The sequence below is a fragment of the Lissotriton vulgaris genome, chromosome 2_1 (genome assembly GCF_964263255.1).
Source record: "Lissotriton vulgaris chromosome 2_1, aLisVul1.2, whole genome shotgun sequence".
Taxonomy (NCBI): domain Eukaryota; kingdom Metazoa; phylum Chordata; class Amphibia; order Caudata; family Salamandridae; genus Lissotriton; species Lissotriton vulgaris.
The window spans coordinates 716,142,874-716,169,859 of NC_141687.1; the positions used below are offsets into that span (position 1 = coordinate 716,142,874).

Below are 26,986 nucleotides of genomic sequence, written 5' to 3' on the forward strand. Positions count from 1 at the left end.
AAGACAAATTGGTACCTTACTTGATGCTCCTCTTTGACGACATTTGTCAACAGGGTAGTATGTCGAAATCTATGAGGGAAGCGCTCCTCATCACCATCCAGAAGCCGGGAAAGCCCCCCAACGAGTGTGGCTCGTATAGGCCGCTCTCACTGATTAACGTAGACGCCAAGTTATATGCGAAAGTTCTGGCGGCCCGGTTGGCTCTACTTGTCCTAGACCTGGTTGCCCCGGAACAGGCGGGGTTCGTTCCCGCTCGGAATTTGACTTACAATATTCGTACGGTACTAGGCACCATTCAGCATGTCCGGCAGGAGAACAAGGCTGTGGCTATCTTCCTGGACATGGAAAAGGCCTTTGATTCAGTGGAGTGGCCGTTTATGCTCAGGGTCCTACGTAAGTATGGGCTTGGCGAACCTTTCCTGCAGATGCTAGGGGCCCTATACTACAAGCCGACTGCACGACTAAAGATAGGAAACTCGGTCACTGCCCCAATTGAGATCAGCAGGGGCACTCGACAGGGTTGCCCCCTCTCCCCGCTTCTGTATGCTTTGGTGGCGGAACCTCTAGCCTGCGCTATTAGGGAATACCACGGGTTCGAAGGGATCAATTTTCCTCCCTATCAGATCGGCATATCAACATACGCCGATGATACTCTGTTATACGTCAGAGAGCCGGAGGTGAATCTGTCGTCTGTCTTGCGGGAAGTAGTGCGGTTCGGGGCCCTTTCGGGCCTTCGGGTCAATTGGAACAAGTCTGTGGCGCTCCCTCTGACCCCGGTGACCCTTCCATTTGACTCGGAATACCCGTTGCAATGGACCACGGACTCTATTTGTTATTTAGGGATCCGTATTCACACTGACCCTGAGATCCTGGTCCGCGAGAACTATGGCGTTGCGTACTCCAAACTTGTGGATGATGTGGAGGTGTGGTGCAGGCTCCCACTGTCTCTGATGGGCAGGATAGCAATTATGAAGATGGTGGTTCTTCCCAGGTTCCTCTTTCTCTTTGCTAACATACCTATCGTGCTCTCAAAGGCCTTTTTCCGTCAGCTTACGCAGACGCTCATCAGGTTAGCGTGGGGGGGCAAACAACCGAGGGTCCAATGGCAAACTTTAATGCTCCCTTATGAACGAGGGGGCCTGGGGGCTCCTGATCTAGAACGGTACTACAGGATAGCACAGGGGGCTCATCTTCACACCTGGATCCATGGGGACCCTGGCATCCCACAAGTGAAGCTGGAGCACCTCTTCGCGGACCCCACCCCGCTCCCGGCCACGATATGCTGTCCTGTTGATCGCAGGGTTGGTAATTTGGATTCTATCGCGGCCACGAACCACGCTTGGCATGAGCTAGTCCGCTCCCGAGATAGTGAGCTGTTGTACTCTCCCCTTATGCGAGTGGAATGGGCGGTGTGGTTGGCCCCGATGACAGAGAAGGGAGTCCTGAAGGTGTTACGGGACTTGGGCATAGAAACGGTAGGGGATTTCTTTTTGAATGGCATGGTGAAAACATCGCAACAGGCCCTCCAATCCCACTCGGGGACGACGCTGCTACACAGCTTCCAATATCATCGGGTCCGTAGGTGTTGCTGGGCCCTGAAATGGCAGAGCCGCAGGAGGTGCCGGAACTCACATATGTCATTAAGAACCCTCCGTCAAGCAAGTTGGTGACAAACCTCAAGAAATTGGGGGACAGGCACCGGCAGTACCCGCTATCCAAGGCTAGATTGGCCTGGCAGTGTGACCTCCAGTTGACGATCTCAGATGAGATGTGGCAATACTGCTGCACGAATACTAGAAAGATCTCACTTAATAGTAGACATCGTCTGATACATTTTAAGTACTTGCAGCGGGTCTACTACACACTGGAAAGATTGCACAGGTACGGATTGCGGGAGTCTGTGGAGTGTGAACGATGCCACTTTCCCTCGGCTGATTTTTTGCATATGTCCTGGACTTGCCCTAGTATTCATAAGTTTTGGCGGGAGGTATTCTCTGAACATAGTACGATGTTGGGTACGGAGGTTCTGCCATGCCCGGCACTGGCCCTGCTGGGTTTTTCCAAACCATTGCCAGTGGCGGTGCGGCGATTGGCTGATATTGCTCTGCTGACGGCCAAGCGCCTCGTTGCGTTGTGCTGGATGAGAGGGCCGGTACCCACTAAAAAGCGCTGGGAGATGGATTTGCTGTATTGCTGTACACAGTCTGAGGCGTATAATGAACTGCTTCCCCCAAAGAGTCGCCCTAAGAATTTCTGGGGGTTATATAGAGAATATCAATGCGCCAAGGGGGATGGAGAGTCGGACCCTGAAGGGGAGGTGTTGGATGAGCTGCAGGAGGGTGGGGTGGAGGCGGCGGAGTTTGGCATGGTACTTGGTTGACTGTCCTCTTCCCGGTGGTGGTTGTCTGGTTTCTTGCTGCTGCTAGTTGAGGAGTTGAGCGTGTGAGTCCCCGGGATGGTTGTGCAGGGTGGGTGATTTTCATGGTCCCTTTCGAAAATCGCACCACACCAATGAGCCCTCAGGTTCTTGGCTGTAGGTGCATTGTGCATCTGTAGAATCAGTAGTCATAGCAGGTGGGTGGGTGGACACGGGTGCGGGTAGGCTGACTTAGTTGAGGGGTGGGGGGGGGATTTCGTTTAGTTGTGGGTTTATTGCACTCTTTTTTCTCCCTCTTTCAGGGTATTTTGCTTCCATGATTCTGTGACTTTGTTTGGCACGAACGAGCTGACCGCATTATTTTTGCACAACTGATCTATGGACATGGGTGTCGATACTAGCATCAACTGTTTTCTTCTTGATATGTGTCAGAATCTATTCCTGCAGAACGTTTTTTCCTTCCTACGTGTGCGCCGCCAGGCCTCTGGGATGCTGGCACTACGGCTGTGTATGAGACCACTGCCCATTGTCCTAGGTGCTATCAATTGTTGCCGCCGGCCTCCGGGTTGTAGGCGATGAGTGCTGTGTGCTTACATCAAAGGTGCAATAAAGTATAAATTTAATAGAAAAGAATCCAGCAAACATTTTACCGTTTGGCAAGAAAGAACTAAGGGCCCGATGTAGGTCGCCAATTACCGGTCGGTAACGGTCGATTTCGGCCATTACCGACCGGTATTTGGGATTTGACATGTAGGTAGGCTTAATTTACAAAATCAGTATATTTACCGATTCTGTAAAATACCGAATCGGTAAATTTACCGAATCGGTAAATACAGATGTAGGTGGCACTGAAAACAGTGCCACAGGCCATTACCGATTGGTTATTTACCATTTAATACTATTACATGGTAAATAACGAATTCCAGTGTACATGCACATCTGTGCATGTACACCTGTGCCATGTGGCACACAGACATGCCCTAAGGGCATGTATGTGTGTCACATGGCACACAAGGCAAAATCAGGGGTGCAACAGGGTGTCAAAGTGACACCCTGTCACCCTTGCAAAATCGGTAATTTTACCGAATCGGTATTTACTGATTCAGTAATTGACATTGATTTCTATGGGCCTGTAGGCCCATAGGGAATAAATGGCAATTACCGAATCGGTAAATACCGATTCGGTAATTACCGAATCTAGAATAACGAATCGGTAAAATTCGGTATTCTAGAGTCGGTAAATCAGATTTACCTACATCTGGGCCTAAAATCTACCTTTATTTGTAAAGGCACAGGCACAAGAGAATTTAAAGAAACACAGAAAACCTCAGTTGCCTATCACCTGGAAGGGCTGTTACAAAGCGGATTGCAGGGTTACCTAGTCATAGTTAAAGATACAGTAAAGATTTTATCTTACCAAGTTTCTTTTGGGTATTGCATGCCATTTGATAGCAATCCCTTAAAGAGATGCTTGCTCAGATAAACTCCCTAAATGTTTTTGTTTTGGAACGTCAGCCCAAACCTCATTGCACTTTATACTATTCTGAGGTTTTTATTGTAAAATTAGGAAACGTTTTTTACGCCCTGCCCTTCTTCTGAGGAATTTTAAAATGCATCAGGAAGCCTATGATGTCTTACATAGTCTCGAGACTGATTATACTTGTCATGTTGTGGGTTTTTTGTATTTCATCTAGTGGGTGCCTCTCAGACCCTAGATTCTCAGGTTTTTCAAACCTGGAGGTCTCCTACTCATCCCTTCAAGTCTATTCAATTAATGACCATGAATACATTCATACTATTTTTTACTCATCAATCTATTGTTTTTACATCTCAAGATTCACAAAATGCAACTAGTGAAATTAGTATCAAAATTTCTTTGTATTTCATATACATTCACTATATCTCATATGCATTTACTAAGCTTGAAACAGACATTAAATGGAAGCACAACCATCAATTAACATAGGTGACAAAACAACTAATATGACCCACACATGAAAAACTGATTGACACGTGCTAGACAAAACACATTACAAACAATACGAACATACTAATAATAAATCAAACAAGGTGTACATAAATTTGATAAACAAATGAGGATTTAATAGGTCCTACTCTACTCTATTTTATCGGGATCTTTCTCCTTTGTCTCCTCGATACTGACTCAATTGGGGATCAGTATTTGTATTAGCAGTGCTGTACAAAGTAGGAAGACCCCTATCATGTATGAAAATTTGGTGTATGAATATGATTAATTACATGATTAACATTGGCATTACCCTCTCTGTTAGATTTTATAACACCTTATATTATTTTTAAAATGTGTGTTTTATTTGCTTACATTGTGGCTTTTTATGATAAATTCAAGGTTTTATGTATATATTCATGTGTGCTTTTATGATTTTTATAATCGAATAAAGCTGGCTTTGACTTGTGTTATCTATGTAGAAGCATTCTATATTAATTACATTACTAAGGTAACCCTATGTCATGCACTCCGGTGATCGCTGGTGGTAATCCTGCACTGGGCGACCACTATTGTAATCTAGTTTGATGTGTTCACTTTATAATAATAATAATCTTACTAGCTCATGACCGTCAATAAACATAAGTAGCTTTTATTAACCCCTTGCATGCTGCCGCGATTCTGCGCCTGTGAGGCAAAATCGTGTGTGGGCGGGTTTATGACGGCCGTCATCAGCACACGAGTGCCATAGTGCATGACGGATAGGGGCCGTCATCAACATGCAAGGGGTTAAAGTAAAGTTTGGAGACCCCTTATAGCCTAAACAAAACAAAACCATGCTCTCTATTAACCTCTCATTCTAAACACCAATAGCCATCAAAAACAATCGATTGTTGACCTTCTCAGTTGTGCACAAAGTAGTGCCTTGTTTGAGACTGCACTATGATGTCAAGGAAATGGTTGTTAGCACTATAAATTGCTAACATCACAACGTTAATCAATAGAAGGACATCCTTGGGACATATTGCAGAGGAGGTGCCTAGAACAAGAAGATACAAAGTTTAGCAGGAGAAGGAAGAGTAGTCCTGACCCCATGTTCACTCGAGCAAAATCTGGTAGTTTCTCCGGATTGAACTGAGATTTTAAAAAGCTGCTTTAAATGGAATCTCTTGGGTGTTTCTCGTGCTGAAAAAAAGAGTCCTTCATGCGGTGGGGTGGGGGGGGGGGAGGGAGGTGGGAAGGTAACGACGTGGCAAGAAGGAATTTAAGTTTGACAATTGCTCAAGTAAACTAGTCAGAGCATTAGGGCAAAATGAGACATAAAATACTACAATACAAAAGAAGAAAGAAAATATATGAAGGCAATTCTCAGAGAAAAAAAAAGTCCTAGTCAGACTTGTATTGGAAGTCTCATAAAGGCTTACAAGCAGGCAGCTTTGTCACGTTGAGTAAAGACAATGGGCAGGAAAGCTTAGTTAAAGCAGACATTTCTTATGCTGATTAATATTACTGATACATTAAAAAAAAGAAGTTCTCCGTGGTGGAACAAACACCTAATTTAATGCCAATGTGTTTCAGTGGTTGGCTATGAACCAACTAAAATTCAACCCGGATAAGACCGAGATCATGATCTTCAGGGCATCTTCCCCATACCTTTGGAGAGTTCAGTAGGAACCTAGGCATTAAATTTGACAGTGCCCTCTCCTTTCAACCTCAGATTCAGGCTCTGACAAGCTCCTGCTTTGGAAAGCTTTGGATGTTGAAAAAATTCCTGCCCCTTCTGTCAGAATCTGCTAGGAAAACGGTAATCCAAGCATTATTAACCTCAAGACTGGACTATGGTAATGCCCTTTACCTAGGTCTCCCGGAGCACCTTCTGTGCAGACTTCAGGTGGTGAAGAATTCAGCTGCTACTCAATCTTCTCCCGAGATCACACATGACTGCTCATTTGGAGGCTCTTCACTGGCTCCCAATGAAAAAGAGGATACGAGTTCAGCCATGGTTTTAATGCATAAAGCCCTGCATGGTTCAGGTGCCGGCTATCTGAGAGCGAGAGGATCCATGACTACATCCCTGCCCTCACCTTGCGGTCTACTTTGGAACACGTGGCTAAAGCCCCTTGTATCTGTCAGCTCAAATAAGTCAGCAGATCGTTCTCTTATTAGGACCGCTCAACTGGAACAAGCTCCTGAGGAAAGCATGTCTAACACGGGACCTTTCTGCCTTTAAAAAGAAACTGAAAATCTGGCTTTTCACACAATCTGTATAAGTTTCATAAGTTGATGCCCTCCTGTCTCTAGCGCTAGGACACTCCTGGGAGTATATGTGCGCTGTATAAATCTTTATAACATAACATATAATGCACGCTGCCTTAGGGCTCAAAGACCTGCTGTAGGGGTGACTCACTTATATTAAATGCAGTGACTTTGGCGTAGCACACTGGAGTGTGCCATATCAGAGTTTCGCTCATGGTTTGCACTATTTCACGCAGCCTGCAGTGGCAGTCTTGTGGAATTTGTGTGTAGGTCTCTTAGGGCAGCATAAGATATGGGACAGCCCTTAGGGACCCTCTTCAGTGCTCATGCCCTAGGTACCAGGGGTACCATTTACTAGGGACTTACAGGGGTGCTAAAGTCCTTTGCCAATTGTGTTACAATTACACATCACCTTGTTTTAAGGAAAGAGCAGTGCCACTGAGGTCTGGTTACCAGGCCTCAGTGCCCTGTCAGAGTTGAAAAGCCAGCATTCAGCAGCGAAAAAGGTGGCAAAAAGTGTGTATGGGGGGGTGCTGTAACAAAAAGCCAGTTTCCTACATCATGCATATTGTTAGGTTTATGGTGCTTGGTCTTAACTAGTCGTATGTTTAATTTCAACAGCATCAGGTAGTAATATTTTAGAGCTTTCTTTAAGCCAGGGAGGCCAGTTTGGGCTAAAATGCCTGTTTCATTCAGGATGCTGGCAGAAATATGGGAAAAAGGAAAAACTTGCAATTAATTTAAAGTAATGGGTGCTGAACCGCAGTAATCTTGTGGCAGTTCTGCATCTTGAGAGAGAATTCAACTTTAAGGCAGATACTCATAGCTTACTTAGACATTTCAATCACAACTGGGATCTGTGTCAGAATGCCTTCCCGTAGCTCAGGTTTCCTCTTCACACTAAGTGGCATGGTTGGTTGGCATCCCCTGAATAGGAAATGGCAGAGATTAACTAGAAAATGCATTTTTCTTAGATTGGTCAGGGAAATTCCTGTACACCTTCTCCTGTTACCTATTCTTCACAAGGCGATTCAAGCTATTACTTGACTGCTCCTTGATTCTGATCGTGCCAACCTCTTCTCTCAGGTTCTAGTTTTCAGACCTCCTACCTTGATAGACGGTATATAGTGTTTTCTTCTTTGGAGACTGAATCTGCTTTCCTACGACAAGGACAGGATCTTTCAGCTGTCTGTTTAACCGCTGAACATGAACACGTTGTTTCTGATTTATTGTCGTTTTTCATGCCACTTTCTTTCCAAGCTCTTACAGACTCAGTTGTGTTCATAATTTCGGTTTTATTGTATGAGTGTAAAACAGAAAATGCACATTTCCAGACGTGGTTGTAGCTTTAATGTTGTTGATCTTTATGCTACCAAGTTAGACCCTAGTTCTAGCCCTCATTTTACATTTACAAATAATATCCATTTTGTTTTTAGTCCTTATGACATATAAATGTACTGTAAATCTAAACAAAGTATGCTCCATTAAGTGTCAGATTGTCCTGAAATTGTAAGTATTGCACATTGTTCTTCCAGTTAGAAATGCGTGAGGAAACCCCCATCAACAAAGATCTCAAGATTCAGTGTGATGAAGAGGAACTCAAGATTTACCAGTTGAACATCCAGATCCGGGAAGTCTTTGCAAATCGTTTTACTCAAATGTTTGCAGATTATGAAGTATTTGTAATCCAGCCCAGTCAAGACAAAGAATCCTGGTTTTCCAACAGGGATCAGATGCAAAATTTTGATAAAGTAAGTGTACAAACTTAAATTGTACTTTAAAGAGACCAGCGCATTCTTAACTTATACATAACTTTAGAATTTCCTAGGGTGTAATCCTACACCGCATAAACACATACTCAGTAAATTGTTACCAGCCATTGCATGCACAATGAATGAAGAGCAAGAAAATATGGGCTTAAGCGAATATCCACAGATTCCTGCCAAGATGCCAGGCTATAAGAATATGATGAAAAATTATTGAAAAACATAGAGATGTATTTTAAATCATCACATAAACTTACCTGTGTATTGCATGTATATAACCATTTCTCTTTACGCACTCACACACAGTATATAAAGACATACATACTCACACAGCATCTAGCGGACCCCATGACTTCACAAACTGATAAAACCCCCAGTTCTTAAAACAATAACTAATATTTGTATTCAAATACAGAAACATATATACAAACACGCCTGTTTTTACACACAATCCTTAACTGAGAATCCCACACAAGAGCCAGGACCAGACACATGCACATGCATTATCCCGCAGTTTGATACGTCTCTAATGTGTGTGACAAGTGACAGGCTTATCGCACACTTGCATACATCATATATAAAAGCAAAAAAACAAATGCTGGACAAATAAAGAATCCACTCCCTTTCACAGATCTGGGTTTAAGCCATTGTCTTTTTGCTCATCACACCACCCCAGTTTGGACCTAGCCATATGAAAATCAGTCTTGACCCTGCTCCCCAGGGGAAGAGTCCATCCCGATTTGCCAGGCTGCCTGCATGGCGGAGGTCACTGTGGGTGGCATGGGCAGGAGAATCCATCACTTGGGTCCATGTACGAGGAGAAAACTCCTTGAGGTCAGGGCCATTGATTGTTTTACATAAACACTCACCTTGGGAGTCAGTTTGTGTAAGGAAAATATCAATGCTGAGCAGGGCCAAAACAACATGACACCCTAATTCACTGAATCAAAAAGAGTGGAGCTACTGATACAGTGGTTCCAATATAGGCTCAGAGATCCTTGTGGGTGGCCCTCTGAGTAGGGAGCAGAACAAGCTCATGTGTATCCTTAATGACTCTCTTAATGCAGTTGATGTTAATGAATGAAAGTTCACAGTGATGTAGTAGCACCCAGGCCTTTCACTACTTGACCCTTTTGAAGGTTTTCTCTGCATCCAGAACAATTATAGATGATGGTTTTAATTCAAATTTTGCTCAATCACATACTTCACCTAGGAATATCACAATGATGTTAGTGGCATAAATGTAGAGAGGCAACCTTGGTCACATGATTTGCTAATTTGACTAGGCAAGGCCTCAGAAAAAAACCCAGTGAAAGACTGCTTTCCAGTACAGTTTTATAAAACTACCAAACTGTTGATTAACCCGCCCTCATTTAAAGTCTTTAAAGAAGCCTCAGAGGAAGGACATTTGCTTCAAGAATTCAGTGGAGCAAATATATTATTAATAACAAAACCCGAATAGAGACCCTCTAGAGACCCTCTGGAACCTCTATTGCTTATAAATACGGATACCAAAGTTTTAACAAAATCATTAGCTTACAAACTGAAGCAGCTATTACCCCTACTTACTCACCCAACTTAAGTGGGATACATGTCAGGATGATAATTGGCCAAATCATCAAGGAGGGTAGTTTTAGGAAAATGTGTTCAGTTCAAACTTTGCAGACTAGTTGTTTGAAATATTTATAGATAGTCCTGTCCCGTTGTAATTGGTCTATGATCGAAGAATGATTAATAGTGTTCCACTGAGTTTTTCCACTTTCCCACTGTCTTGCATGGTTTCAATACCAGAGAAAATCATGCTTGTCCTGGTGAATAATTGGTGTTCCGATGAGTAGTAGGAATAGTGCCTGGGCGCTGGTGCCTAAGGTTACTATTGCAAGTAAAGCAACTCTTATATTATCATATGTTGTGAAACTGCGGCAGAAAAAGCTGAAGTACAAAAAGGAAGGGACAGTACTCATTCAGCACCTTTATAACAATCAGGAGGAAAGGTGGCTAGAGACACTGGTAGATGAAACATAAAGGCTTGAAGGACCAAAAGATATTTCAACAAAGTGATCAGGGCAGGAAATTAAATGCAGTAATGAAAGCAAATCAGTGCATAACTAATACACACTGCATAAATCTATGCACATACTCAGATACATTACCAACAAAGATTACTACTTGGTAAGAAGTTCTATAGTCCATTTATTACACAGTATTGTTAATCAGCACTCAATCGTCAAACGGGTGAGTTGGGCTGTCTAAAAGGCAGACGATTTTGATGTGAACAAAATGTAACAACTTAATTACCATACACATCATAATATTTGTTTTTCGTTTTCTTAGGCATCCTTTTTGTCAGATCAGCCAGAACCGTACCTGCCATTTCTTTCAAGATTTTTGGAGACTCAGATGTTTGCCTCCTTCGTTGATTATAAAATTATGTGCCACGATGAAGATGATAAAGATCCAATTTTGAGGGTCTTTGATTTTCGGGTAGATAAAATTAGGCTGTTAAATGTTAGAACACCTACTCTACGAACGTCAATGTATCAGAAATGTACTACAATTGACGAGGCAGGTAAGAATAAGAACAAACATTTGTAAATCATGGGACTAGAATAGAAATGCATGTCTGATGTATTCAGACTTACATCATTCAGTAACCTTTTATATGTAAAATATGATAATTGTTTTGTGATTTAGTATTGTTTTATGTTTAAAACAAAAGGTTGAACCACTGGAGTGAAAAGACAAAGTTACAGACTTACTGGTGCACCAGTTTTGCTGGGTTTCATCTTCTTTTAGGTTGTTGGATCTGAGTAAAGCCTACCACCAACTCTTCTTCCAGATAACAAGGCCAAGTTCATGATTATAAAAGAAAAGAAAGTATTCCACAATTGTTAACAATTGTTACATTGGCCTTATAATCTCCTTCATCCAGGCGCACTTGATATTTGAACATATTCTTATGAAGAAAAATGTCCTATTCTTCCAACACTTCAGCTTTATGCTTCGGGCTACCTTAGCCCAGGGTATACATTTGAGGACTAACTCCTCTCCTAATGCCTTTCTGGAGGCCCATTAGAATGGATCCGTCCAAGAATCTATGCATAAGCTTCAGTGATAAGCAGTTATACTTGTGCATGTATGGTGCTAAATAGCAATGTCTTTGTCTAGGATATTTTCTAAGCCATCACTCTCCTCGTCAGTCCTTTCAGGCTTTTTCCTTTTGTCTTTCATCTCCTTCAAGGATGAGTTAAGCTTCTTTCAATTGAATGTAGATACATTAACTTGCAAAAGGTCTGGAATTAGTAGATGAAGGGTATTTCGTTAATAGAGCGTAAATGAAGGAAAAGAAGTGTTGCTGATTATCCTACCCGATACTCATGGACCATTCTCCCTTTATTAAGGTTGCACTTGTAATCATGGTAGGGCTTGGTGGATCTTCCTGGGTCACAGGATATCTTCCTGTATTTAGGGAGGGCTTAATCTAAGTGCAGTCTGTCCCAGAATGTTGGTGCAGTGTTAAGATGTAAGTAAACTTGGTGGTGATTTGAGTTCAATTATTAAGGTCTCTAGGGTGCAGGCAGTTGCATGATCTATTCATGGGCTGAACTGTATTCATTAAAGCTTCTTGAACTGCATTTTAGATGTTATTGTCCTCAGTACTTCCAGGGCCGGGCAGGCATTTTATTCCATGAGCATTTCTGTGGTGGGCTGGAGTCTGTGGAGTCTGGTTGTGAAAGCCAAGGGTCACTCCTCGTGCCTCTGTCACTTTACCCAGCTCCCCATGTTAATTGCAGCAGGGCCAGCAAGCCTTTAAGAGTGTGTGAGATAGAGAGAGGGGGAACGTAGAGAGAAATTGATATCAGAGAAGAAGAAGAGAGAGAGGAGAGAAGGAGTGGGAGAAAATGGATGGATGGATGAACAAAAAGAGTGATAGCGCAAAGAGACGACAGGAAGTGGGGAGGTTTGAGCTTTTTTGCCAGGGCAGTTTTTGGTTCCCAGGAACAGCCCTGTGGGCTTCATGTAAACCCTGATGCAGGAATATGCAGAAAGACTGTACGGTTACACATATGGAAAACACAAGAAAGTGAATAAGGATAAGCCATAAAGAGAAAAGGCTTATAGGATTTGGGTTTGGGGATTTCTGGCGAAACCCAAATCTTATAAATAGAACTACAGTTAAGATGATATCAGTACAGAAAGTATAAAACACTAATTCAGATGGGCAATACGTCCCTTATGCAAGCTGGGCACCTACTAATTAAGAGTGATTTGGAATTATAACCCTATCTGCATAATAGTATAGGGCCATAAAGTGGCTTTATGATGCATTGTAAATATGCTGCAGAACATTGCGATACCGGAACGTCCAAAAAGTGACATTCCAGTGGCGCAAAAATGTGGCAAGAGGCCTCATAAATGAGGCCCTGAGTGCATAGGTTTAATATCTACTGTATGCCACAGTATAGACCCTCCCAAAGTGAGCCACCCAGATATCGGGTTGGATGTATCTTACCCCTGTGTGTGGTCTTCAGTTTCTTGCCATCTCAACTCCAGCAACACATCAGGACTCTTGTTTGGAAGTGTTCCCACCATGGTCCCCGGATCCTGTTATATTTTTGGGGTCAAAAGTATTGTTTACTTCTTTTCCCTGTGGTCACATTGGTCCATGCCTTGTCGCCATTCCTGCCTGGATGGAGTACCCTTTATCTCCATCCACGGACTAGGTTTCTCTTTACAATCAAACAGTCCAATCACAGTAAGGTGCTGTAGGAAGCTTTTCAAAAGGGGGTGGGGTCGCACACCACTCACTCACCAGCGGGATCGCCCCTAAGGACTATGGTCAGTGTAGTTTTGTATTCCGCGATGTATCTTTCTTCGCCATCCCTGGACACGTGTTTCGGGGTATTTACCCCTCATCAGCAGGGAATAGGCCATCTTCTTATCTTCTGGGGTTGCCGGTGGCTGCCAAATATTGCCAGGTCTAGTACCACACTGGCGCGCGGGTGCGGGGTCCCAGGCTCGTCGGCCCGCTTAAACATTTCAAAAGGGGGTGGGGTCGCACACCACTCACTCACCAGCGGGATCGCCCCTAAGGACTATGGTCAGTGTAGTTTTGTATTCCGCGATGTATCTTTCTTCGCCATCCCTGGACACGTGTTTCGGGGTATTTACCCCTCATCAGCAGGAAATAGGCCATCTTCTTATCTTCTGGGGTTGCCGGTGGCTGCCAAATATTGCCAGGTCTAGTACCACACTGGCGCGCGGGTGCGGGGTCCCAGGCTCGTCAGCCCGCTTAAACATTTCAAAAGGGGGTGGGGTCGCACACCACTCACTCACCAGCGGGATCGCCCCTAAGGACTATGGTCAGTGTAGTTTTGTATTCCGCGATGTATCTTTCTTCGCCATCCCTGGACACGTGTTTCGGGGTATTTACCCCTCATCAGCAGGGAATAGGCCATCTTCTTATCTTCTGGGGTTGCCGGTGGCTGCCAAATATTGCCAGGTCTAGTACCACACTGGCGCGCGGGTGCGGGGTCCCAGGCTCGTCAGCCCGCTTAAACATTTCAAAAGGGGGTGGGGTCGCACACCACTCACTCACCAGCGGGATCGCATCTAAGGACTATGGTCAGTGTAGTTTTGTATTCCGCGATGTATCTTTCTTCGCCATCCCTGGACACGTGTTTCAGGGTATTTACCCCTCATCAGCAGGGAATAGGCCATCTTCTTATCTTCTGGGGTTGCCGGTGGCTGCCAAATATTGCCAGGTCTAGTACCACACTGGCGCGCGGGTGCGGGGTCCCAGGCTCGTCAGCCCGCTTAAACATTTCAAAAGGGGGTGGGGTCGCACACCACTCACTCACCAGCGGGATCGCCCCTAAGGACTATGGTCAGTGTAGTTTTGTATTCCGCGATGTATCTTTCTTCGCCATCCCTGGACACGTGTTTCGGGGTATTTACCCCTCATCAGCAGGGAATAGGCCATCTTCTTATCTTCTGGGGTTGCCGGTGGCGGCCAAATATTGCCAGGTCTAGTACCACACTGGCGCGCGGGTGCGGGGTCCCAGGCTCGTCAGCCCGCTTAAAAGGGGGTGGGGTCGCACACCACTCACTCACCAGCGGGATCGCCCATAAGGACTATGGTCAGTGTAGTTTTGTATTCCGCGATGTATCTTTCTTCGCCATCCCTGGACACGTGTTTCGGGGTATTTACCCCTCATCAGCAGGGAATAGGCCATCTTCTTATCTTCTGGGGTTGCCGGTGGCTGCCAAATATTGCCAGGTCTAGTACCACACTGGCGCGCGGGTGCGGGGTCCCAGGCTCGTCAGCCCGCTTAAACATTTCAAAAGGGGGTGGGGTCGCACACCACTCACTCACCAGCGGGATCGCCCCTAAGGACTATGGTCAGTGTAGTTTTGTATTCCGCGATGTATCTTTCTTCGCCATCCCTGGACACGTGTTTCGGGGTATTTACCCCTCATCAGCAGGGAATAGGCCATCTTCTTATCTTCTGGGGTTGCCGGTGGCTGCCAAATATTGCCAGGTCTAGTACCACACTGGCGCGCGGGTGCGGGGTCCCAGGCTCGTCAGCCCGCTTAAACATTTCAAAAGGGGGTGGGGTCGCACACCACTCACTCACCAGCGGGATCGCCCCTAAGGAAGCTGGCTTTTCCTTTCAAATCTGTTTAATAAAAAATGTTCAATCTTTTATCATGGCATTTAACAGATTTCAACATATTATATAGCTGGCTTCATATGTTCAGTATTGGCCTCTTCACTATACGTCATATTTCTATAATCATTGCAGTATGTGCTTTGCTGCAAATCATTAGCTGGAGTATTTCGCCATCATGGGCAGATATCATGCTTCCTGTGGTGTCATGTTGAAGAATCTTGCGCGAAGTAACAGTGTACTGGGTTGGTCTAATGTCCTCAAATAATTGGAGGGCACAAAGCTTAGGTGGAGTGAAGCATATATTTTCCAGTTTAGAAAAGTAGTCTAACAAAGGCTGCCAGGTACCTGCACATTTTGGGTTTAGTGTGTGCCACCCGGGATGTAAGGAGTTCCATCACCATATTGTGCCATAGCCGTGTAAACCACATGGCGATGGGTGGTGTAACTTGTTTTTTCCAATTAAGGGCTATTAGCTGTTTGGCAGCTCCAAGCCTGTATGATATGAGGCGACAGTCTGTGGGAGTCATAGCTAGGAGAGTTAGGGGTCTAATTCCTAAGAGGAGCACAGTGGAGTATTTGGTAAGGGGAAGCCTATGGTGTCCTTAATGTGACCTAACATCTCCTGCCAAAAGAGGGTCAGCAATGGACAGGTTTACCATATGTGTAAGAAGTTCCCTGCTGCAGTTTGGCAACACCAGCAGTTGGGTGAAGAGGTGGGGAACATCTTGTGTGAGTGTTGGGGAGTATAGTACGCTCTTATCATACGTTTGTATGCAGTTTCCCTCTGGGGTATGCTTTTGAATATTTTTGGTGCGTTGCGCCATAGTTGCTCCCATCGCTTTGGGTTGAACTCTTCTGCAATATTTGTCTGTCACTGTATTTGATATGTGTGGGGTCTAATCGGGGTGCAGTGCTGCAGTACTTGATAAGTTCAAGCCCCGGGAGTTGTTGTATGCGCGCACTAGCATTTCAAAGGGGGTGAAGGGCCGGATTGCCCCTTGAGTGTTTAATGGTGTGTGTAGCCAAAGTCGAAGCTGGTAATATTGTAATCTAGCCCCCTCAGGTAGGTGGTATTCTCTCTTGCATTGATCGAAGGTTTTAAGCCTATATCCCTCAAAGAGGACCCGGAACATGCAGCACTCACCCTCTCTCCACATCGAAAAGGATTGCGGTTGCGGGACCAGGGGAAACTCTGGGGTACGCGCCAACAATATGTTAGGGGAGGGGAAAGAGGTTAGGCCCCTGGGGACTGCAACTTTATCTCAGAAGTTTAGCACGGTCTTTGTTTGTGGGTGTATGTAGGCACTTTGAGGTCGGGTACTGCGTGTAGGAAACTGGCTCTATATATACTACACCAAAATGAGGTATAGTGTGTATAGAGGTAGGCAGAGGTTTAAGTTAGATAGAACCTTACTCTCTAATTGTGGTAGAGTGGTCGAGCAGTAAGCCAGTATAGGAGGACAGTGTTAAGCATTTGATGTACACACTCAGTCAGCAAATGAATTCACACACTCAATAACTGAACTCTAGGCCAATTGTGTTTGTATAAAAATATACACTGTTGTTTTATTTTTAGAACCAAGCAAGCCTGGCACAGGTAAGCATTAAATACTTTTCAGTAATAAGTTACTGGATATAGAACAGTTTGAAAATGCTATAGAAATTGTACTTTGTTTGATTTATAGGGTATGCAGTAGGATGCAACACTTAGCAAATACAGTACATTGAAATGAATAGGCCTTTTCAGTAAATTAGAGGTGTTACTTTTTAAGTTACTTTTCTAACTCAGTGCAGAATACCTGGATTCATCACTGGGACATTTCCTGTAAACAGGTAAGTAAATACGTTTTGGTTATTTGTGCAATTTTTAGGGAATATTTTTAGATTTCAAAACTCCACACTTAGAAACTTTTTGGAAGAAAATTGTCAATGTTATTCTATGGAGGAAAAACAAGTTAATGGTTCACAAATGGTAATCAAATGTGGGAGTTAAGGTTCAGGGGTTAGACTCAGGGGGTCCCCCAGGGTCAGTGATGCACTCTTGTTGCACCCTCAGCGGCACTAGTGCAGCCGAGTGCAGAGTGTTGAGGCCCAGTGTTATCCAATGGGGAATAGGGGCCTCAGGTTGGTGGCTGCTGGCAAGCAGGCCACTGGGTTGTGGGAGCAAAGCTCCTAGGGTTAAGGTCAGGACAAATGGGGAAACAAAGTAGAAAAAAAAGGTGCACCCTCAGCGGCACTGGGACGGCCAGTGCAGAGTGCTGTTTCGACGTCTGGCGCCCTGTTTTCTATGGAGAACCTCCGGTTTGCAAAAGCACTTCAGGTAGACAGACAAAGGACTTCTGGGTGCGAACACCTCTTGGAGAGGTAAGTTGGGAAGTTAAGGGTTGGTTAGTCACCGCAGGTTTGGGCACACAAGGCCGTGGGGTGTCGGGTGCAGGGGTGCCTTTTGGGGTCAGATCTTCTAACCAGCTCCCGGTCGCGGTCAGGGGGGCCTTCTGGATTTAGGCTGCAGGCATCAGCTGGAGGCTTGAGGCAGCTCAGGGGTCGTCGGATCTCGGGTCAGGATCGCCAGGGTGACCTCTCGTGATGTTTTACCACTCGAGCTCGGGCCGGGTTCGGCGGGTGCTGAGTGGACTGGATTCGCCATCCCTGGCTACTGCCAGAGTTTGTAGTCAAACAAATCCGGTGTTCACAGGAGAAGCAGTCTTTGGAAGTGAAGGCAGGCAGGTCCTCAGTGGTTTTTCAGGTTGCTGGCTGCAGGACACAACAGGTTTTTGCAGGAGCAGGCTCGAGGGGAGACAGGCAGGTAGGACTGTTGCCAAGTCAGTGGGTGTCTTCCTCTTGTTAGCTGGCTGCACGGCTGTTCGGTCCTTCTTCTTTTCTTCTTGTTGTCAGGTTGGATCTGAGGAAGCAAGGTTCAGGGTGCCCCCTAAATACTAGATTTAGGGGTGTTACAGGTAGGTAAAGTGCAGGGACCAATGAGTCCCTTCCCTGGGGTGGGTATGCCCTCTATTCTGCCACTCTCCAGTGGGAGGGGGGCAGGAGCCTGTCCTTGGTTGGTTGGGTCCCCCCATCCTCAAGATGGTGGGGACTCGAGGTTGTGCTTCACCTCGCCTCCCCCACCTGCGGAGTGGAATTGGCAGAGGTGGGCACACCTCTCTTTCTCACGTGTTTTTACCGCCGGTTCGCTTGCCCAAAGTGGGGGGTAGAACCAATGGGGACCAGTTGCTGAAAGCAGCAAATGGTCTGGAGAGGCTCACAAAAGCGGCATGCCTTTGAAGTTTCTCCTTCGTGAACACTGCCCATCCTGGGGGAGGAGGTTTTTCACCTCATCCCAGGATGTGCATTGTTTCAGTTCCCCGAGAGCAGCAGCTCTCGACCCAGGGGTCCAGAAACATGTCTGTTGGTGGCAGACTAAGCAGCCACTCAATCTGGTTACTATAAGTTGGTCGAGTTACAGGGGGCATCTTTAAGATGCCCTCTGTTGTGCATTTTAAGTTAAATCCCACACTGGCTGCAGTGTGGTTTTAATCTGCAGACAAGTTTGATACTAAACTTCCGCGTCTTCAGTGCAGCCATTACGGTGCTTTGGAGTTCGTAATGACAAACTCCCTGCACCATATACTCTTAATGGCAGCACTGTACTTACCGTGCCCAGGAATGGACTTGGGCACTGTAGGGGTACAGGGCTCATGCACCTGTACCCTCACCACTGGCATAGGCCACCCAGCTAGAGGGGTGACTGATGTACGCCAGGGCAGTGGTTTGTGTCGACTCTTCACTTTGTTCTGCACCAAGACACGCAGCCTGCAAAGGCAGTGTGTGAGTGTTAGGGTACAGGACCTCTAAGGGTGGCACAATAAGTGCTGCAGCCCTAGAGGCCTTCTCTGGTCACAGTGCCCTGAGTACCTGGGGTACCATTTACCAGGGACTGACATGTGGCCAGAGAGGCCAATTGGGTTTAGGCTTCAATGCAGTTTTAGGGAAGGAACATAGGCCCTGGGTGCCTGATTTTGCAGGAGCCCAGGGCACACTTCAAAGAACATCAACAATTCAGCAAAAAGTGGGCGTGTGAGCTGGCCATTAACCCTAACCTGCACCTGAGGGGTAGCGTATGATGCCATAATGCGAGAGACCATTATGGGTCCCAGCTCTATGTTCTAAAGACCCTCCCGTAGAAAAGCCCAGTCCACACGGTCAAATGCTTTTTCAGCATCGAGAAATAATAAGCAGGCGGGAATGTCTCGACGATGGGCTTTTCGTACTAAAAGGGCTAGCTGATGAACAGTGTCTGCCCCTTCGCATTGGTGAATAAACCCCACTTGATCTGGGTCCATTAAGCTGGGCAGGTGGGGCTCTAGTCGGTTAGCCAGATTTTTGTGTAGATTTTGGCATCTGTGTTAAGGAGTCCAATAGGGCAGTATGATGAGCATCGTGTATGGCCCTTATCTGGCTTGAGGATGAGGGCTATTTCTGCCATTGCCATTGTAGGTGAAAGACTGGTACTATCTGTAAATGAGTTAAAAAGTCGTAGCAACTGGTCCTGTATTTGCTGTAGAAATATGTGATAAAAGTGGACCGGAAGACCATCTGGACCGGGGGTTTTACCAACTGTCAGGTCCTTTAGTGCCCATTGAAGCTCGGTTGATGTGATTGGCGCTTCAAGAAGCTGTGAGTGTTGCTTGTCTAGGGGGACCACAGGCAGGTTGAGGAAGAGAATGTGACTCACCCGGGGCTAGTGGTCTCTGTCAAGTAGAGCTTTGTAAAAGGTAAGAAGGCGTTAAGTTTGCCTTGCTCCGGTATAGCCCAGGGGTCTTCTGTATTTTTTACTTTTGCAAAATGTGCCCTTACCTCCCGCCGCCTCAGCCTACGCGCAAGAATGGAACCTACCTTGTCCGCCCCATCATAATACCTCTGCTTTAGTGCCAGAAAATGTTCGTTCCGCCATTTGTTCTGTGTGCCCTCAGTTGACTCCAGAGCATAGCGAGACGCCGTTTATGCATTCTAGAGTGTTGCAAGTGCTCTAGTCGCTCCAGGGCTTTTATGTCGCTGGCCAAGCCAGCCTCTACTAATCGAGTTTGGGAACTGCACGCTATCGCAACTGATATAATAACACCCCCGGTTGTCGACTTAAAGGCGTCCCACAGGACAGAGTAGCGGGTTTTCAGGAAAGTTGTTGGATGCGAAGTGGGCCGATATCTCTGTCCATATCTCTCATCTGTCAGATCGTGCAGGATGTGGGGGGGGAAGGGGGAGGGGATTGCCTTCGAGGTCTGGGGAGGACCGAATGAGCAAGTCCTTGTACTAGAACTTCCAGGTGGGCGTGGTCAGAAATGTAGATGTCTGAGATACAGGCAGGTTCTATGTCCCGCGCAAATGAATGGGAGAGGAGAAAGTCATCAATGTGCGAATATGAGCTGTGTGCATGAGAAAAGTAAGAGTAATCTCGTGTGTCTGGATAATGGTAGCGCCAGGCATCTATAAGGCCCAAGTTGGTGAGGGTTTGCTTCAGTGGCGCAGACATCGTCCTAGTGCCCTGAAAATAATTAGAGCTACGATCCAAACCTAGTTCCCAAACCAAGTTAAAATCTCACCATAGTATTAGTTGGTTCCCTTACTGCGCCACGTGATCTCTCAAAACGTTTCTGAGAAAAAAGTATTGTGCTTGATTAGGTGCATATACATTGAGGAGAGTGCGAGGTAGTGGCCCATGATAGATTTCAATTTGAATGAACCAGCCCTCCCTATCGCTCACCACCCGTAGTTTTCTGCGACATGTCCCAGCCTTGAATAGGATTGCGACTCCCACGGTCTTAGTCGTGGAGGATGCCCAGTATTGTATCGGATACTTAGGATGGGCCATACGATGTGCGTCTGATTGCAAAAGATGAGTCTCCTGTAGGAATATAATATCCGGGTCTTGTATGAGCATTTAGTGCCATACCGGGCTCTTTTTATGTGGGGCGTTAAGACCTTTTACATTAAGATAGAGAATTTTAATACAAGAGGTAGTACCCATTGCCAGAGTCGAAAAGGGTTGCTTGTGGTGTGGGTTTGGTCTGTAAAGGGACTATTCCTGACGGTTGGCTGCTGCCCCCCGGGGTTGTCTATCTTATATGTGGCTTGATGTTCATGAAGGGAGAAGGGCAAGAGAGGCCTGGGAGAGCAAAGGCCAGGGCTAGTAACAGCAGACAAAAGCCTTATTAAATCCCATGTGAAGTCCACCTCCAGTCATAGAGCAGTCCAGTTCAGGTTATTCTTCAACCCCCACCCGGTGAGGTTGAGAAAGAAAAGAATAAAGAAATAAAGGAAAATCGTAAACAATGAAAGGCCAACAGGGCCAACAAGATCCATTCTAGTCTAAGGACAGTCCTGTTGCAAGGGCATGGGCCATTCCGGAGGTGTCACTCTCCTAAGAGTAGGATCGGTCGGGGCAGGCTGAAAGAGAAGGAGTCGTCTCAGTTTGAGGGTCCCGCCCCCCGCAACCAGCCCGCGTCCGGATAAGGGGAAAATCCCCTCACTTCGTTTCGTTTCAAGTTCAATACGAGGCTCTGGATATAGATATGGCCGCCAGCAGTGGGTGATACCAGAGCTCGAATGTTCACTCCGCCTGGGTAATCATTCCTGGATGTATAAGTTCAAAATGGCGCCTCTCTTGGCACAAAGCAGGTATGCTAGATTAGGGGTATGCTCGGAGTAGACAGGCGCTCCGTGATTCGGACATGACTGGAGGGTGTGCAATGTTACTCAGAGACCGCAGAGGAATGGGCAGGTGACTTCCTGCCGTCCATGGTCCGGAGATTTTGTATGATATCGTGCTTGTACACAAAAAAAGAAGCTGATACAGCACACCCATTACTATGTATACCAATCCAAGAATAATATTGGACAAATACTAAACACATTTCCGAAACCAATATATTCCTGAGCACATGTAAACAATCAATATCCTCAAGTTATGTGTGGAGCATTTGAATTAGTCCAGAAGCGTCAACAGTTGATAAATACTTTTCTTTTCATTGATTTCTTAAAGATTCCCAGCACACTATTTTAGCTGACACGCGTTTTGTCCGTACTAAGACTTTTTCAAGGCTGGAAAATTCAATATTATACAATCAATGTGCTATATATATACAAAAATATATAGTTCAAAACACCTAATACAAAAAAAATCGAAAAACCTCACAACCTTCGGTTTATCCTAATCATTCCTAAATAAGAAAAGATAACACCTCCCATAATATTGCATCATTGTTGATGAACCCATTGGAAAAATATATTAAAATTCTTATATATTCAAATTCTAATATAGGAGGAGAAGATCCAAAACCACCAGTGTTTGAGTCCTCGAAAAAACGGAGGGAAGAGAAGACCAGAAAGAAGTGCAACCAGGACCATAGACTTGTGTACATTAAAAAAAAGATGAAAAAGAAAGTGGCATGGACCCTAGCATGGACTTCTGTAACAAGAAAGTTTCCAAATATGCCCAGGAGACAGTTAAGATTTCCCAACACCAAACACCCAAGTGAATAAGTCCTTAATTTAAATGCTCTGAAAAGAAACCCACCAATATGGGAATAATGAAGCAAGGTAATCCGATGAAGCACTGTCCAGATGGTGCTTCCGGTAGTGTATTTCAAAGCCCAAAATGTTTATAGGAGGGACCCAATGGTCTAGTTATATAAAATAAAGAAATTGCAAACTATATATCATATGCAAAAATGAAAAACTATATATTAATCTGAATAAGGCATGCAGTAGCGGAAAACATGTAAGCGTCTATCAGACCTGTCTGGAGTTTGTTATGAGACATCCTAACATTGAAAAGTAGGAGCATATGTATATGCAACCCACACAGAAATTTTAATTGGAGATGAGGCGAGAAGTCCACAAAGCAACTAGGCAACCATCAAGGTTAGTAACCTAAAACAAGACATGTTTAGCAGAATCATAAACCTAAAAAATATGAAAAATAATCATCTCGAAATGGTGAGCGACTTATTGCGAACTGATATATTGCTTGCGCAGAATGTCACTAGGTGATCATATACTTGATGACATTCGTAGATGATCTGGTAGGAATATGTAAATATTGCATAACGAAGTTTTCAAGTACGAGACAAATAGTTGTACTGTCCCTCTCAGTGGCAGTCGAGACCTAAAGTATATACACTAAATAATGGGGTGGTCAATGTTATAACATAAATTAATAATAAATATGGGGCCATTTTTGTAAGCCACCACTATATATATCATGTGCAATATTGATGCAAGATAAAAACAGACAGTGTCCAATATCACTGCCAAAAGCACTCAACCAAAAGCAACAGCTGTGATATGCAACACGAATCAATGATGAGTTCCAAGATTTCAAAATAGGATGCCCTGTGCTGCTAAATGACCGTCCTATATTTATAAACAAGTGAGTGATTAGGACTGTATCATGGTCACTCGAAACAAATTACTATAGCCCTTGTTAATACTCATACACACACCGTAATGCTTTCAAAATGGTTGGGTACTATTCGTGTGATCCAAGTGTAACATTGGATGCAAAGCACAGCAACCTCCTGACGAAAAGGCGAGGCAAAACCCTGATAAGTTCGCAACCTAATGGCGAAATGAAAACCCCACTGAAAATCGATATATAATGTGGAAGGAGATACCGTCATGTATATTAAACGGCACCTCGCGAGACTCACCTCATACGCCAAAGTATCTCCTGTAGCCAGGGCTTTAAGTGGGGAGGTCTCTGGGGGGCTGAGCCCCCCCAGTGTTTTTGGGGGGGCCTCGAAAGGGGGTTCTAGGGGGCTCTATTTTCAGGCCTCAAAGGTCAAAGGCAGGGTGAGCAGACGACCCGGTTTTTGTTTGGTGTTACTAGTGTAGCATTAAAAAAGTTACTTGTTTGCATGGAAACCCTGCCAGCAAGTAATGCAGATTGCGAGAGAGATTTCAGCGCAATGTACTTAATTGCTAGTCCAACAATGTCCTCTCTTCTTGCAGAGACCATTTTTTCATGCTTATGGGTAAAACTCAATGGTCCTCCATTTGAAATGTTTGACGCAAAGCTGTATGTAAAGAGTTGGCTGGCAAAAGGTAGAAGGTCTGCTGAAGAAAATTATTGTGAGAAACCCCAGCAAAATAAACACAGTGAATATGTTCAAGGGTTTTGAGAAATCCTGCTATAGATTTCTAAGTAATGTACATTTTTACATGTTTTTTTAAAGTGTTTGGTATTTTATGGCTTATACTTGATAAATATACTTTTTTGCCTATTTTATTATCCTTTGCTGAATGTGACTTCATGATTTTCTTAAGCACACATTGCTAGTTATCTTGATTTAGACCACGCCCCTAATCAGATAGGCCACACCCCTTTAAGAAATTTACCATGCCCCTTTTAGAGCACCCCCAGTTTTTTTTCCACTTAAAGCCCTGCCTGTAGCAATGGCGAAGTGTCCGCTCGCAAAGTAAGTGGAAATATGCTTGTGGCCATCTTGTTTTAAATCGTTCTGTCTTCAATGGCACATGACTTGGGAACACATGAGAATCACGTGACCTATAGCCGATGATGTGGGTGTCACTAAGTAAATCTAGACGCCATCTTAAAGTGTGTGGAATAGTCCAATGAAAAATAAAATGAGTGTGAACAAAACAAATAACTTCGCTAGATCGTGTCTCAGGGAGGTACCTCAGTAAAATAAATCTCTAGAAATGCATCAATGAAAACAATAAAATGAAGCATTCGCAGTATATGAAATAAAAATATCGGCGGCCAACTTGTGTTTACCACTATGCCTCAGAAGCGGACCTTTAATTAACTGAAGTCCGAAAAAATGGTTTAGCGAAAATTACCGCTAACTCCAAATAAGCATTTGTTGTTTGGTCCAGAAAATATTAACCAGCGCCATCTCTCTTGGACAATACATACATTTGTTGTGTGTTATATGGATTGACACGATTTCTAAAAACACAGTTGTTAATGTAAAACCAATGTTTTGGAACTTAAGATCCTATTATACAAATTAAGTTCCATAGTGCCATGTAGAGAAGGTGACTAAATCCAAGACACATATTGAGAGAGGTCCCTCGATCTCATAATATAGAGAGATGGGTATCACCCGATAAGTAGTATAGCAAGACAAGTATTTGCTGGATGTTAGCTGATGTTTTCCTGGGAGAGTATAAAGACATATGAGTCAGACTGTTATAACTTACTTGTCTCTTCCCTACTGCTCGGCCAGAGGGAGTGATTGTGTGCTTGATGATGTTTGGAATGTTGGGTGTGTGTGATGTCACGGGATGCTTGGGGTCTGGAGATGTGTGGACTGGCAGTTGGTGGATACAGGCTGAGCAGCAGGGAGGCTGCTCCTGGTGGGGATTTTGTCATCTTTACTTATCTACTTGAAACCTAACTTGGAACTAAGCTTTATTAAATCCAGCTTGTTATATATACCTGGCTCAAGGACTTGTTTAATTACAACTCAGACAAAAACCGCTACAATAAAATCAGAGGCATCACATCAGTGACAATGTATACTAAAGATGTGTTATAGCAAAAGGACGGTGTAAGTTATGTAGAACCCCATCACCATTCTGTGTTATTAACAATCATAATAAGACCGGAAGGTTGGAGAGACCAGGAAAGTTATTTCCAAAATGATGACATAACAGCTCAATGAGTCACAGGAATACATTCATTTTCAACTTTCAATAAAGAGAAAAGAAGAAGAAACACAATATTCCAATAGTACATTACAAAAAAATCACAATATCATGACTCGGTATAAGGAGCATTGTGTCAATTGATACATTTAATAGAACAATACATTGTTGTTATTGAAAATAGACCCCACAAGATACGTTCTTATTAGTGGAGGGATGTTGTTTGATTATACTACATTTATATCATGGCTCCAAAGGAGCAATAATAGAGGGATCCCATACCATAAAGAATACCATGATATATATTGATATACAAAATTGTCAGTCTTGCAAAAAATACATATAGTTCTCTATGAGTATTAAGCCCTTGGTCAACAGATCTCAATTTAATAAGCCACTTAGGGCCAGATGTAGGTATCCAAATACCGGTCGGTAATGGCCGAAAATACCGATTTTCGGCCGTTACTGACCGGTATTTGGATACTGAGATGTAGGGCATCTCAAAATACAGATTCAGTAATTTTACCGAATCGGTAAATTTACCGATTCGGTAAAATTACCGAATCTGTATTTTGATATGTAGGTGGCACTGTAAACAGTGCCACAGGGCTTTAAGGATTTGTTATTTACCACCAACTATTAGTTGGTGGTAAATAACGAATACCTGTGTATATGCAAATCTGTGCATGTACACCTGTGCCATGTGGCACACATACATGCCCTAAGGGATTCGGTAAAAAATACCAAATAATTACCTACATCAGATTTACCGATTCTAAAATACCGAATCGGTAAAATTCAGTATTTTAGAATCGGTAAAAATGATTTACCTACATCTAGCCCTTAGATTCCAATTTTCTGAGAGCAGATATTTTGTCTCCTCCACAGATATCATCTTCCACTATGCAAATACCTTGAAATCTGATCCACAATACTTCAGAGGTTGTATGAGAAGTATTGTAATGCGCTGCTAGTGGATAATTGGTATTGCCATTACGAATGGCTCTAATGTGTTCCTGTATCTTCTCTTTGAGCAGTCTTATGGCACTACCAACATAGATTGAGTTACATTGGCAAATAATGCAATACACTATGTATTTGGTATTGCAAATCATAAAATGATATATCTTATGTATTTGCCCGGTATTGTAACTAAAACTTGTGATCGTATTATCGGCAAATTGACATACACTGCACATTGAGCATTTATGAAAACCAATGGGTTTTACTGGTAACCATGTCCATGTTTATTCCTTACATCTATTGCTAATGATTGTCGGAC

General features: G+C 44.2%; 1 protein-coding gene across 4 annotated transcripts in view; it reads left to right on the plus strand.

Annotated features, from left to right (window-relative positions):
* The window catches only part of DENND5A (DENN domain containing 5A), a 341,747-nt gene that overhangs the window by 103,720 nt on the left and 211,041 nt on the right, over positions 1 to 26,986 (plus strand). For all 4 annotated transcript variants that reach the window (XM_086955975.1, XM_086955974.1, XM_086955976.1 and 1 more), the window contains 2 exons: positions 8,135 to 8,350; positions 10,700 to 10,934. In XM_086955975.1, coding sequence (XP_086812101.1) covers positions 8,135 to 8,350; positions 10,700 to 10,934 — 451 coding nt within the window. The remainder of the gene's footprint in view (positions 1 to 8,134; positions 8,351 to 10,699; positions 10,935 to 26,986) is intronic.